The 13,149-nt window shown below is 45.4% G+C and overlaps 2 protein-coding genes across 2 annotated transcripts; one reads left to right on the forward strand and one right to left on the reverse strand.

Annotated features, from left to right (window-relative positions):
* Positions 1-581: 581 nt before the first annotated feature.
* bhlhe41 (basic helix-loop-helix family, member e41) lies at positions 582-5,805 on the reverse strand. Its single transcript, XM_037105803.1, has 5 exons — positions 4,409-5,805; positions 4,235-4,301; positions 3,947-4,054; positions 3,716-3,827; positions 582-3,517 (listed from the first exon to the last, which is right to left on the reverse strand). The coding sequence occupies exons 1-5, from the start codon at positions 4,468-4,470 to the stop codon at positions 2,556-2,558; spliced, it is 1,311 nt and encodes a 436-aa protein (XP_036961698.1). The 5' UTR covers positions 4,471-5,805; the 3' UTR covers positions 582-2,555.
* Positions 5,806-5,841: 36 nt separating this feature from the next.
* sspn (sarcospan (Kras oncogene-associated gene)) lies at positions 5,842-11,827 on the forward strand. The gene is made up of 3 exons (XM_037105804.1): positions 5,842-6,429; positions 8,920-9,006; positions 11,285-11,827. The coding sequence occupies exons 1-3, from the start codon at positions 6,202-6,204 to the stop codon at positions 11,642-11,644; spliced, it is 675 nt and encodes a 224-aa protein (XP_036961699.1). The 5' UTR covers positions 5,842-6,201; the 3' UTR covers positions 11,645-11,827.
* The last annotated feature ends 1,322 nt before the right edge of the window (positions 11,828-13,149 follow it).

The raw sequence follows: 13,149 nt of genomic DNA on the forward strand, positions 1-13,149 counted from the left end.
GCTTGAGTAGTTGTAATTAGTTACTTCCGCTCCTCTAGTTTTTGTGCTTTTTACTCCACTACATTTTTCCAAGGGCCTTAGTTACTTTACATTTCAAGATTTACACACCGTTCCTCTCCAAAGTCGGATATTTTAAGCGTAAAAGTTTCCTATGAAGTGTTTTGTAGGGTGGAGGAAAAAAACTGCCTCAAGTACCAAGATGAAAATAGGCTGTTTTTCCTATAAAAGTGGACTTTTTTAGAGAAACTTTGTTCTCACAGGCTAGACATGCTGCATGTGTATGATTGTCCTATAGAATATAAGTTACATACAGCATGCACATTAATGCAGCAGCGATATTTATCCAGCACTGACAGGGAACATTCATCTGCCCTGCCTTGTACTCTCACGGTGCGGTTTTAGCACTTTAACATAAGTAAAGGATCTAAATGCTTCTTCCACCACTGGCTGTTAGTGGTAATGTAGTCCTGCATCATTCCTGCACAACCCAAACATTACATGTGTGTTCATCTGTTGTGTTAAATAAGAAGAAGAAGGCTGCAGAGTTCAGTTTTGATATTTATTTTACAACTCATCAGCAATAATTTAGAACAGCATATGTGTAAAGCATTAACGAAATGTGCAACAGTTGCTCAGTTAAACTTTAAAAAAAAAAAAAAAAAAAAAAAAGAATCCATAGACTTCTACAACATTGACATAGACATGTATACTTTATGGTATATTCACAAAAACCTATTTACAGACGCACATGCCACTTTATATAACAGCTGATAACAGATTTGAGGCAAAACAACAACAAAACAAAAAAACAGCTGAAGAAAAACTACAAAAGCAAATGTCCTGTATGCAAAAATACAATGAAAATCATCTGTTTTATTCAGTCACGTGTGAAACTTTTAAAAAAGAAAAGAGAAGCTGAACAACACTAACACTTGCAGGAATTAATCTCTTAGAAACAAAATTTAAAAAAAAACAAAAAAACAAAAAGAAAAACAGGCCAAGATAAAGTTAAAGTTCCTTAAACGGCAACAATCATAACGGATGGTCACGCGACCACAGCTCCTCTCCCACCTTTGTCACATATTAGGAAAAAAAGAAAAGAAAAGCAGAGGTTTTACATAATGATAGCACAGAACACAGAGTCGAGGGGGCAGCCGGGCGTGCAGGGTTTTCTCAAATCTGATTATGATCTGAATCATTTTTACCCTGAAAGAGCCAACGAGTGAACCGTGTTGTGACAAAAACGGGTCAATTACTTTGTCACCACAGAGCACGTGGTGTCTCTGCTCTCCTTCCTCCTCTTCTTCTTTATTTTCTTTTCGTATTATCTCAAGAACAAACTCAACATAATAAAAAAAAAAAAAAGTGTCCAGAGAGAACTACAGTGAGAGACTTTTCTTTGAGGGGGAATAAAAGCAGAAGAAAGTGCACTTTACGTCTCGTAGAGTAAAGATCATCCTACATACAAACTTTTTTTTTTTTAACAGCTGGGAAAAAATACAGGTACATTCAATATCAAAGATCTCTAAGGTGCTATCCTACAAGGTTTCCTGGAGGTGCAGGAGGTCGCTGCATCTCTGTGCTGAAAAGCTTCATTCAGGGGGGAACGTAGCCTATATATGCTGGTTGAGCAGCCCCCCCCCTTTGTGTGTGAGGGCTCTCTTCTTCTTCTTCTTCTTCTTCTTCTTCTTCTTCTTCTTCTTCTTCTTCTTCTTCTTCTTCTCCTTCTCCTTCTCTCCATCATACTGAATGCTTTCAGAGATTTTATTTTCATTTTTCTTTCCTCACAAGAACAAAGAAAAACAGATCTTTTTTTAAAAAAACAAACAAACAAACAAATGAGCTGAAGTGCAACCAGGCCTGACACCTCTCCCAATCATGTCTCTGTGGTCAAACTGTAATTGTTAAAGTAGCTGATTCTTGTTGTTGTTGTTAATGGTGAGATGTTTGGGAGGAGGGGGTGCTATTCACTTCCTCTCAGGAGGGACAGTAACGTGCCTCCCAATCAGCCTCCCCCCCCCTCATGCAGAGTTGGGGATGAGGTACTGTGGCTTCTTCTACAGGCCCGTTTAGTGCACGTTTGACATGTTCATGAATCAGACTGTCTTCCAGGTGAGCGTATTTACAGTCAGAGTCAGCCAGGCTCTTCGTCACCTTGGCGGAGGTCGGTTGCAACTTCATACATCCAGAGAGACTCGCTGATTGGGACGTTGCGCACAAACGGCGTACTCAAAGTTTTGGCACCAATGCTGCCGTTTTTCCAAAATGTTTTTGTTTGTTTTTTCTATCAAAGTGGATTTAAAAAAAAAAAAAACTAGCTCCAGCAACAACACAGCCATGTATTAATGTCAATCATTGTCGATAATCGTTTAGATTGATTAATCTATAGCAGGAGTGCAAAAGGCACGCGCCGTCACAACTGTCCCCTGTTTCGCCAAAGACACTGTACATGAGAAACTCTTCTGTGAAACCTCGTTTTAAAACTCGCCTAATATTTAGAAAATGACAGACAGAAGCTCCTCGGCAGAGCGCGCGGAGAGCAAACACGGACACAATTAGCTCGTTTCACAGGCGGAGAAGTGCTCGTCGTGCGGGCTGCTGCTGCTGCGGCTGCTGCTGCGCTCCTGGAACGTGTCGGCTGCGTCACCCTCTCCTTCGTCACTCGCGGGACTTTCCTCGCGCTCCTCAGGTGAGCCAGCCTCAGCCTCGTGTGACTCGTCGCTGTCCGGACTGTGGGAGTCATTGGACTGCGAGGAGGATCCAAAGTGCGCAGATAAGCCGGGGAAGGCGGCGGCAGCAGCCGCGGCCGCCGCCGCTGACGCGTGTGCGGGGTATAGCCAGGGGAACGGGGACGCCAGGGCGGCTGCGGCTGGGTACATGTACTTCTCAATGTTGCTCTTATCGAAAAAAGGCATATAGGACGCCGCGGCCGAGGGGTTGATGAAGTAGAAAGGCATGCAAATCGGTGTCTGCTGTCCCACATTGCTTATTCCCATCAGAGAGTTCATTAAAGCCAGGTCGGGTCTGGCGGGGTCTGCGCCCCCTAACCCGTTCCCAGGCCAGTTCATCTTTGGTTTCTTGGCGGCGCGATCATCTCCAAACTCTTGCTTGATCTTCACCGCCTTGTGTCCCTGCGCCTTATTGCGCTCACATTCTTTCTCTTTGCCATCGCTCTTCTCAGCCTCGCCCCCGTATCCACTGTCCGTGTCTGTGTCGTTCTCGTTAAGCTCCCCGCCTTGGGTCCTCTGGATGACCGGGACACAGTTTGCTTGGCTGTCGGCTTTCTGGCCATCTTGTGCGTCCCCGGCGGGTAGCTGGTGCTGGAGAGGCGGCGCGCCAGGCTGGAACTGCGCCAGCACCTTGTGAAGGTGGCTGATGAGCTGCGCGCACCTCTGCTCCCGTGTCGTCCAGTTCTCAAACTGACTCAGGTACTGCAGGACCTCTTTGGCACAGGCCTGGAACCCGGAGTGGAACGCGTCCAGATCCGCATGAATGGAAGATTTCATCGACCGGTCCCCTGAGAGACATGCAGAACAAAGATAATCAGTGAAATAAAGACAATGACAACGTGTCAACATGCTCTCTGTCTGCGCGTTATCTCCATATTACTCATATCTGTCCTGGTCATGCGCAATTACGGACCAGTAAAGTTTAAAAATCCAGCCAGTCTGGCAACATAACATCGCTGAAAATGATCCAGGTCGTTCAAGCTCACCATTCTGCAAAGCGATGATCTTCTGGTGCTGCTGCTCGGTGACAGCAGTCAGTGCGTTGAGATGTTTCAGCGTCAACTCCAAGACAACCGCTTTCTCCAAATGCCCGAGCGTCTGTGGAGGGAAAACAAAGGTTCAGCTGCTCGCTCGCTCTCTGTCTGTCTCTCATGTCAAAAAATATATATAACAAAACAGGTTCGCTAAACTTTTTTTTTGTGGTGTCGTGATCTCACCGATAGCTTCAGATGTTCGGGTAACAGATCCTTCAGCTGGCCGATACATTCGTTGATTCTGTCTCTCCTCTTCTTCTCTATCAACCGGTGTGGTAACTTGTACGCGTCCTGTTGGCACAAACAAGAGGCTGATGCGTTAAAACTCGCGTGTATATGTGGGGAAAAAAAGTTGCTGTATCATATATTTGAATAATCTGAGTTTAACGGAAACAACAAACTGAACATTTCGATTCTCTTAGAATAAAAAATGACAAGAAAAATAATTAAAAAAAAAAAAAAGGCGCGCACCTTCCCACCATCCTCTCGTTTGATTCCTCTCTTGGACTTGCACATGTAGAGAGAGGGGTAATCCATCCTGGAGGAAAAGAAGGTGAGAGAAGCGTTAATCATTGTATGTGTTGTTGTTGTTTTTTTTTTTTATGAGCGACAGTTTGACAAGAGTTTGCCAAAAGCGACACTCACCCCAAGAAATCTGCATGCTCCATGAACTGTCTGTCCTGTAAATGCGGTATTCTCTCATCCATCACTTCTCTCGACTTGTCTCTTCTCCCGAGCTTCTCTGGAGGAAATGTTCTTTTTTGGTTGTTGTTGTTGTTGTTGTTGTTTTTCACACGACCCCGCAAGACGGACGGCTGAACGGGAGCTGATGCGCGGTGCGTGTCCTCCGGTGGAGCTCGCGTCTCAGACTGATGTCTATAGTTCCCTGAGCTGCCGCCTCGCCGAGCCGTCGGTGCTGTGGTTAGAGCGCACGCGCGCCTCCGGTAGGGAACAAGCTTCCGACTCACGTGTAGCCTGCACCAGCACAAAGTCCGGTAATTAGAGCTGCTCTGTGTTACAGCAGCAGCAGCGGCGGCGGCAGCGACACCGCGGCTGTTCCTATAGCGATGTAGTCCAAACAGTGGTGCTGGCGGCGGGGACGTCTCACTCTCCTCATAGAAAATGTGTCTGCTGAACTTTGAGCCAGATGAAGTGACAGGACGCGAGATCTCGTGTGAAACAACAACAAAAAAACACACACACTTTAAATCACAAATATCGCAGTTTTTCCAGCTTTTAATAAAACATTAATAATAATTTTAAAAAAAACCACACACACACACTAGTTAATGTGAAGTAAACACGCGCGTAAACACAAAGTGCATCGAAAGGTGTGTGTGTGTGCGTGCGTGCATGTGTCACGCGCTACACCCAGGGCACGGCAACACATCTCCAGCCGCTCGAAGCTGCGTTGTCAGTAACCATGGCACCGGCCCAGCTGTGTGCGCAGACACGTGCGTCGCGGTTCTTTATTAACCTCAGCATGGGTGCTGCTGCTCTCCCACCTTCAGCCGCGCGTCTTTGTCTAATAATAAAATGTTAACAGTCATGTGACAGAGGAGAGGAGGAGGGGAGGTGACTGCTAAATGAGGGTTTTATGACTCTGACTCTCTCTTCTGATCTGTCTCATGCTCTAAAAACAATTATCATGGAGTAATTAAATCATGTGTGTGTGTGATGTCACCGCTACATTTGCGCGTAATTGGAGTTTTTCCATCCAAACGTGAAGTTGTTACACGTTAGGAAAAAAGTTTTCTGGACACCTGTTCTCCTCCCTTGGGAACATTAAAGTACTGAGAAACTCCTTTTAAAAAAAAAAAAAGAAAAAAGACTCCGGGCCCATGTAATGCCCTCACATGCCTTATGATCACATTACTTCTTCCTGTAAGTCATGTGACTGTTTCTGGCTGGCAGCATATGGCTCTCTTGTGTAACAGTGCTGACAAAGAAGGATCCAATCACTCCAGCTCTCTGATGAAGTGTGACCTCCTCTGTGCTGGCTTCTCATTAACTCATACCTGCTGATTTGCCTCCCCACCTCCCCCCTCTTTCTTTTTCTTGTCCTTAAAGTGAGCAGAAGTGAGATCACCTCGCTGTCGTACGTTGGAATCCCCCTTTGGCGTCTTCCTGCCCCCCTCCCTCCCTCCTTCCCTCCTCTTCCTCTCCCTTCCACAGTATGCTCGCCTGCTCTATATGTGGCTCTGGTGCTGCTTTAGGAATCCAGTCCAAATGTTTTCCATATTAGTTCAGAGCCTTCTCTGTTTCCAAATAGCAGCCGAGCGGGGCTTATGGTGAGAGGAGGCCTTTGGCAAGGGAGGGGAAGGGAAGGGTTGAGCGAGGCAGACGGCAGACAAGATCGTCCACCCAAAACACTGCAACACCAAAAAGTCGAGAGTGCAGATAAGAGAGGGGAAAGTGAGGTAAAGTAAGGAGGAGATATGGGGCAGGGGCAGAAAGGTTCCTCAGACAAGAAGGAGGGCAAGAAGAGGAGAGATGAGAGCCCGGCGCCAGAAGACGGCCAAAAATGCAGAGTCTGTCGCTTCCCTCTGCTCGTCGCCCTGCTCCAGCTGCTGTTGGGGGTGGCCGTCACGGCCGTGGCCTTCCTCATGTTGGCCATCAGCCCCTCGCTCCTTGCCAGGGAGACGCCACACTGGGCTGGGATCATTGTAAGCTCCATACTTATACACTCTATCAGCTCGCACACTTGCATGGACTCTTGAGTCTGATACTGCTGCATGACCCTCAGCTATATCCCACCTGTCTCAGGCAGACGGTCACTGTAGGCATGGCAAGTCACCGGCACTGTCATGTTCTGATAAATCTCCATCTGTCACATGTACGCACCTGAATCTCCAAACCCATCACAGCCACACAGGCCTGCTCGCACCTTCTGTTGTTTTTTGTGCACGCGTCCAACAAATCCTCAACATCTGGCTAGATGCGACGAGCCAGCCGATGACAGCATGCCGTCTTCCAGCCTGACCTCTGAACACCTGAGTGGCATCTGAATACCTCATTCACAACTTTAAAAGGAATATAGGATGTGCGTGCATGCTGTACCTGCTCACACCTCGTCATCCTTACCATCTGCCTTCAGAATAAAACACATTTAAACACGATTCTTGTCACCAAAGCGTTTAAATCTGACGGTTTCATCAAGTTTCATGTGTTGGATAATTTGTGCAATTGGCAAAACTGATTAAAATGTCACAAAGCTACGAACATGCATGTGAGTTATTGTTTGGAAAATGCACTTAAAGTTGACACAACTTAAAGTGCAGTTGAAGTTGAAACACTGAGCACAAATTTCAGTTCAAGCTTGAGCTGACTGCAGCTGAAAGGTCCGATGATGTGAAGCATGTGAAGTTTCGGTTGTGTTGCTGTCAGAAGAGGAGTTGTCAGTTTGTGTGTAAACATTTCACCTTTTTTTTTTTTCACTAGGATTGGCACAAGTAGGGCACTGAGTTAGACAGGGGAAGCATGAGCACGTGCACACACACTTCCTAAATACAATTCATTTACCATTTTTTATGTGTACTTTAAGGACTAACATTACTAACATTACAGCATCTGACAGTTTCCTACATTCATGTGTTTAACATTTGTATGTGAAAGAGAAACAGCCCGACCAATCACAACACAGCAGAGTGAGTGACATCATATACGTATAATACGAAGCTTCCGTTCTTCCTTAGTCCGTAAAAAGAGGTCGTACCTCTCAAAAGTAGCTACGTTCAAAGAGAAAACAATATACATTAAACAATCCGCCTCCAACAGTTGGTTCAAGCTGAGGTCCCGCCTCTCTCTGGGCAGATAGCCCGTCACACTTTAGGGTGGATAATCCAATTTCAGGGGCGGGCGGTGCCACCACCAGGCCACCCCACGGGCACGCACCTGTTTAGGATAAGACCGAAAGGAGTTAAAGTGTAATGGCCCTGATAGACCAGGGCAGAGGTCGAGGCCATCAGTGAGAGAAGTCGCTCTGATTGGCTGTCGGTCTCAGTGCACAAGATGAGAAACAGAAAAAGAAAGAAAAAGGTCCTCGAGCTTTTCCCTGTACTCTCCGCAACTTCACCCATTTAGGGCGGTTTCCCCTTATTTTGTAAAGTTTTATCTGACATATTCTCGATTGGAAGAAAGGCTACTAAAAAAAAAAAGATTGCTTGATCACAACAGTGGCTGCTGGTCGTCGGCTGCAGTCTTTGCGGTACGTTCAAATGCAGCTTTCTGGGGAAATAAGGTGACACAAACAGTCGGCCCTCGTCAGCTGACGTGAGCACTGAAAGCAGTTGAAGCGTCAGTTGAAGAGTAAGAGATGAACATTTACATTTCAGCTATAAAAATCACTTTAGCACTAAAGAGTAAATGAGACTGTAAATGTTGTTGTGTTTAGTTTCAGTGAACAGATTAACTGTCTGTGAAATGTGTCATATAAAACAACAACACATTTCCCTTGTTTTTTGTTTTTTTTTTGTTTTTTTGTCCTCATGATCCTGATTTGGTTTTAAGATAGAAGGTCACATTTTGGTGACGGGAGTAAAAACGTGTTGTTGCCGCCTGGATACCGTGCCGGGCCTATCAGAGACGCCATCTGCTCTCGAAAAACATCCCTGGACACCAACATCCCGAGTTAGATCCTCACGAGATCCAGCCGAGTGAAAAACACGTAGGTCATCGAGACCTTTCCAGAGAATCCTGAGTGCTTAAGAACCTGGGAAAAAAACATTTCAATAAGATGCTGCATGTTAGTCACAAGACTCCAATTGCACTGAGGAGGTCGAGTGTGAGCGTGTCTGTGTGTGTGTGTGTGTGTGTGTGTGTGTGTGTGTGTGAGAGAGAGAGAGAGAGAGAGAGAGAGAGAGAGAGAGGGGGAGAGAGTAATGTAATCAGATGACAGCTTACTGCTGAATCATGCAATCATGCAATATTAAGAGACAGCCTGAAAACCCAGACTCAGAATTGAGAATAAGACGCTTGTTTCTATACTGTGTCCAACAACACATACATACATTTATACTCTGTAATACCAACAAGCATGTGCTGAAGGCTTTCCCCACGATACTGAAAGCTACAAGATGAGCATTACGTTGACATCACTGACCAGATATTAGTGATTTCTTTTAAAAAAAAAAACATGCTCTGATCTCTTGCTGCAGCTGTGTTTAGTGTCCATCCTGGGCTTCATCCTGTACTTCATCACCTACCTCCCCGATGAGAGGACGTCTATGCAGTTCATTTGCAAGGTGAGTCTACAACACACACACACACACACACACACACACACACACACAGATGCTGACAAACAAATCTGCCACATCATATTCGGGGTCAGTTCAGGTTCCTCAAGTTGAGTTTTCAGACAGACAGCACTGTTTCACTCTCGTTCTTGGAGAAACTGTAACTGTAAATGGCGCAGAGAGAGAAAGGCATTCCAGTTTCTTAAAGAGAAGCTCAGCGGGGATTCCTGCGAGTGGATGAGTGAGTTCATTAATGCGACTCGATTGTTCGGCTTAATTAGCCGTACAATATATGCAGTCGGAATTTCAAGGCAATTAAAATCAGTCCACCGTTGTGGGTTTTTTTTTTCCACTTAGGAGAAGAAAGAAGCTGGAACCAATCTTTTTTTTCCCGTCATGCTCTTGGATCAAATATGTACATAGACGGCGTCTCAGTTCAGGGTCCGCTCCCTTCGAAGGACCCGGCCTTTGCGGTCTTCGAAGGCGAGTCCCTCGGAGAGACCTTGTTAACCGCGTCAGCCGTTAAATAGGATGGTTTAGCCTTTGGAGCATTTCCTGGTTGCGTCACCAGTTGTTTTACCCTTAAGTCATGATTTCTGCCGCCCAGGCTCATGACAGTGACGATCTACGTCACGCGATGTCAACATTTTCTCTCTTTCTTTCTTCTTTTTCGGGTGCACAAAGAATCTTGGGATATGTGAGGCCACGAAGTAAAGAGGCAGTGCATCCTCCAAAACGAGGGAAAAGAAGGCCACATATGTGGGCTGCATTTGGAGGAGCCTTCGGATTGGGACAGCCTTCATTGTGACAAATGCTCCTCCCAAGGATGCAGACCCTGAACTGAGACACAGCGATAGACTGTGAAGCGCTCCACTGGTCCCTGAGCTCCCAGTCCTAAATGCTAGCTGAACGGCTAACTGAGCTAACTAGCTAACGGCAGCTGCAGTTAGAGGTTGCTCTGGTGAGACGCTGCCGCCTGTTTGTTTGGAGCATGAATTCGACGGGCTGCCGATTCTTACAAATTGCACCTTTAACGCACAAAGTTTCAGAAGCAGGAAAATATTAAACTCTCTTTTTGAAGAAGTAGTTATCGAAATGATGCATGCGTCGTTCTCGTTGAGTTATGACTGTGTTGTTCTGTCGCACTGCAGTAAACTCTGCTCCCCGTCTCATCCATAAGCACTGACCTTTCACAAGTAAAGCCAAATAAACGTCTCCTTTAAAAACGGTCGGTAATGCGAATGTGAGAACAGCCGCAATTAGCCTCGAGTGTTTCACTCTCTCACAATCCAGTGTGTTTCCAACTATTAATGTCATTAATTGAAACAGCTCGATGATCTCATGGCCTTATATTCATTATTAGCTTAAGAATTAATGGCTCTACAATCAGGTCATTTATTCATTTCGATTGCTCTTGGAGCAGCGTGAGCAGATTGCACGCTGGCAGTGGAGAGATTTCTGAAGTGAGGTGTTACTGAATTGTAGGATGAAGGTGGAGAGCCCTCTAGTAACCTTTTCAGATGATAATTCACCGTCTGGAAAGTGTTCCAGGACACCATCATGACTGTATACAACACCTAAAGGACTGAGTGATGAGTCTACCTGGTTCAGGGTTTCAGATCATCTCCTTTTTAGTGGAGTACATCATGTTCAATCAAGTACTTGTTGATGCAGCTGCTGTGTGTACATTTTTTGCCCATAACCCACCATACTTCAGATTTCACAGCTGTTCCAAAATTAACATAAATAGCTTTTTTTTTTTCTCCTAAAATCAAGCACACTTGCATAATTCCATAAGCAGCGTGTAACTGAGATCAAAATACACCAGCAAACGAGCGCTCCTCCCGTTATATAAGCGGCGGATTAAGATGAAGGTTCCGTGTGATTGAGATTGTGCAATTGCATAAACAACACAAAGCCTCTGTCACATTTTTACAACTGTATTTTTAGACACTGTCTGTTGTTCATACTCACCCAGGATGCGCACTGGAGGTGGGAAGCGGCTGTAGCTGCAGGGCAGTCTTGCATGTGCTGTGTCTCATCTGTGCTCGGAGCCGGGCTCCTATTCTGAGGGTCAGACCTCTCCCTGTAGTATCGTGGGTAATCTCTTTAACTTGCCATAGGCTCTGAGCCAGCATGTCTGTTTCTAAGCTACGGTTTTGGCACTCAGAGTTAATCATGAGACGATAGACTGCAGCAGGAGCCAGGTTTCTAGTATAAGAAGCACAAAAGACTTTTGAGGTTTTGTGGTGAAACCACACGATTTGCTCTGTGCCCTCTGCAGCTCCTGTACTTCATCCTGTGTACGATCGGCCTGGTCATTTCGGTGCTGGTCATGGCGTTCGCCTCGCACCACTACGCTCAGACCAGTAACTTCACATGTGAGAAGATGGGAGAGGACTGTGTGTGCAAACTGAACCTGGAGGATCCAATCGCCCGCACCTTCACCTACGAGGGAGTCGACGACTGTGAGGTGATCACCGGGACACTGACGCTCTACTTCCTGCTCCAGATCGTGCTGAACGTGGTCCAGGCGCTGGTCTGTGCCGTCGGCGCCTTCATCATGTGGAAGCACCGCTACCAGGTGTTCTTCGCCGGTCTTCAGATTGGCTCTCCCTCCTATAAGCAGTGGCAGAAGGTTTAATGTGGTGATGGGATGGAGGGTGGACGCCAGCTGTCTGGACTAAAGTGTGTTTTTTTCTTTGAGTATTCAGTTTATATTAACCTTTGGTGTCGGTTGTACCTTAATGGCTTTTTGCACAATTTTTCTATATTATGTATGTAACTTTGTACTTTCAATGTCGTGAATAGAAGAAGAGGAGAAAAACAACTGGTCTGTTCTTTACAAGCTAAACCAAGTATTTGTTTTCCACGTTAACAAATCGATTACAATCTTTCTAATTATCCTGACTTTTGCTTTGTGACTTACAGCTCAAATACAGATGTGACACTAAACAACTATCAGCAAAAACAAAAGCAAAAAAGCTGATTTTTTTTTTTTATGCACTTAAAGGGTACTTCCATCCATTTTACACATTAAAGTGTGTTTACAGGTCTTCGGGAGCAGTGCTGCATATGAAGAGAAGTCGTATAAAAAGATTTTGTGGCTCCAGAGGAAGTTAAATGTAATCTGCCGGCAGATATGTCACTAAGTGAGAAGTTGCATTGTGGGTAATGTAGGCGCCAGGTTTAGGAAAGCAGTCCACTGGTCAAGCGATTAAACCCTTATGATGCTGCCTTTTTATTTCAAAACCTGGTGCCTACATTACCCACAATGCAGTTTAGCCACTGAGTGACATCACTGGCAGCAGATTACATGCAGCTTCTTCTGGAGCCACAAAAAACTTTATACTACTTATTTCACATATGCAGAAATACTCCTCAAGACCTGTAAACACACTTCAGTTTGCAAAAATTGCTGGAGTTACCCTTTAATTCCAGAATCCTACATGGTTTTGCAGAGTGTCTCTCGGTTTGAGTTTACTGAGATACAGCGATCATGATTTGTTGCTCCAGTGATACAGTGATCGGTGGCAAACTGAATCTCGGTGCCAAATGTTAAACGACGCCGTCTCGAAGCTTCAGGAAGCTGTTTTCACACTGCAAAAAGGTCACATATAATCAAAGTCATGGGCAAATATTGTGAACACATCCTGTTTAAACTTAATTCAATGAAATGCTTTCCTAGTTTACTGCCTTTTATTTGCTGAATCACATTATTTTTAATCTTTTAACTATGTTTGCCTGATGAAACTCATTTTCGGTGTTTGAAACAAGCGAGAGAGAAAAAAAGCAACAAGACGGATCAATCTGACGAAGAGCTGCAGTCTTCTTTCTCTTGCTGTTGTAAAAACTTTTGCAGCTCTGTAAATATTGTGCAGAAAATACTTGTCAGCTGATAGAAGTAACCCTGTAATGCTCCGTTATATGCACTAAAAACAGATCCCGACAGCAGTAAACAATCTGTGTGCTTCATGAGTCTGGATCCAGACTGAACTGGGCTGTGGCTTGCGAAGGTGGATGCCAGGCCAGTAGCCAGCATGACTCAAACAGCCTGTAGGAGTCAAACTACTGCAGCCACAGAGGGAGGAGGGGAAGAGGGCCGGGGTGAGGAAAGGGGGACTCAGACAGGCAGCTGGACTTGAGATA

Source organism: Acanthopagrus latus, chromosome 8 (genome assembly GCF_904848185.1).
Source record: "Acanthopagrus latus isolate v.2019 chromosome 8, fAcaLat1.1, whole genome shotgun sequence".
NCBI classification, from domain to species: Eukaryota; Metazoa; Chordata; class Actinopteri; order Spariformes; family Sparidae; genus Acanthopagrus; species Acanthopagrus latus.

Bases quoted from the DNA above. Each gene is read 5' to 3' on its own strand.
- bhlhe41 (XM_037105803.1), bottom strand. From the start codon at position 4,470: ATGGATGAGAGAATACCGCATTTACAGGACAGACAGTTCATGGAGCAT. The intron at 3,828-3,946 runs GTGAGATCACGA...TTCCCTCCACAG, and splicing joins CCGAACATCTGAAGCTATCG to ACGCTCGGGCATTTGGAGAA. The intron at 3,518-3,715 runs GTGAGCTTGAAC...CATGTCTCTCAG, and splicing joins GATCATCGCTTTGCAGAATG to GGGACCGGTCGATGAAATCT.
- sspn (XM_037105804.1), top strand. From the start codon at position 6,202: ATGGGGCAGGGGCAGAAAGGTTCCTCAGACAAGAAGGAGGGCAAGAAG. The intron at 6,430-8,919 runs GTAAGCTCCATA...CTCTTGCTGCAG, and splicing joins CACACTGGGCTGGGATCATT to CTGTGTTTAGTGTCCATCCT. The intron at 9,007-11,284 runs GTGAGTCTACAA...TGCCCTCTGCAG, and splicing joins CTATGCAGTTCATTTGCAAG to CTCCTGTACTTCATCCTGTG.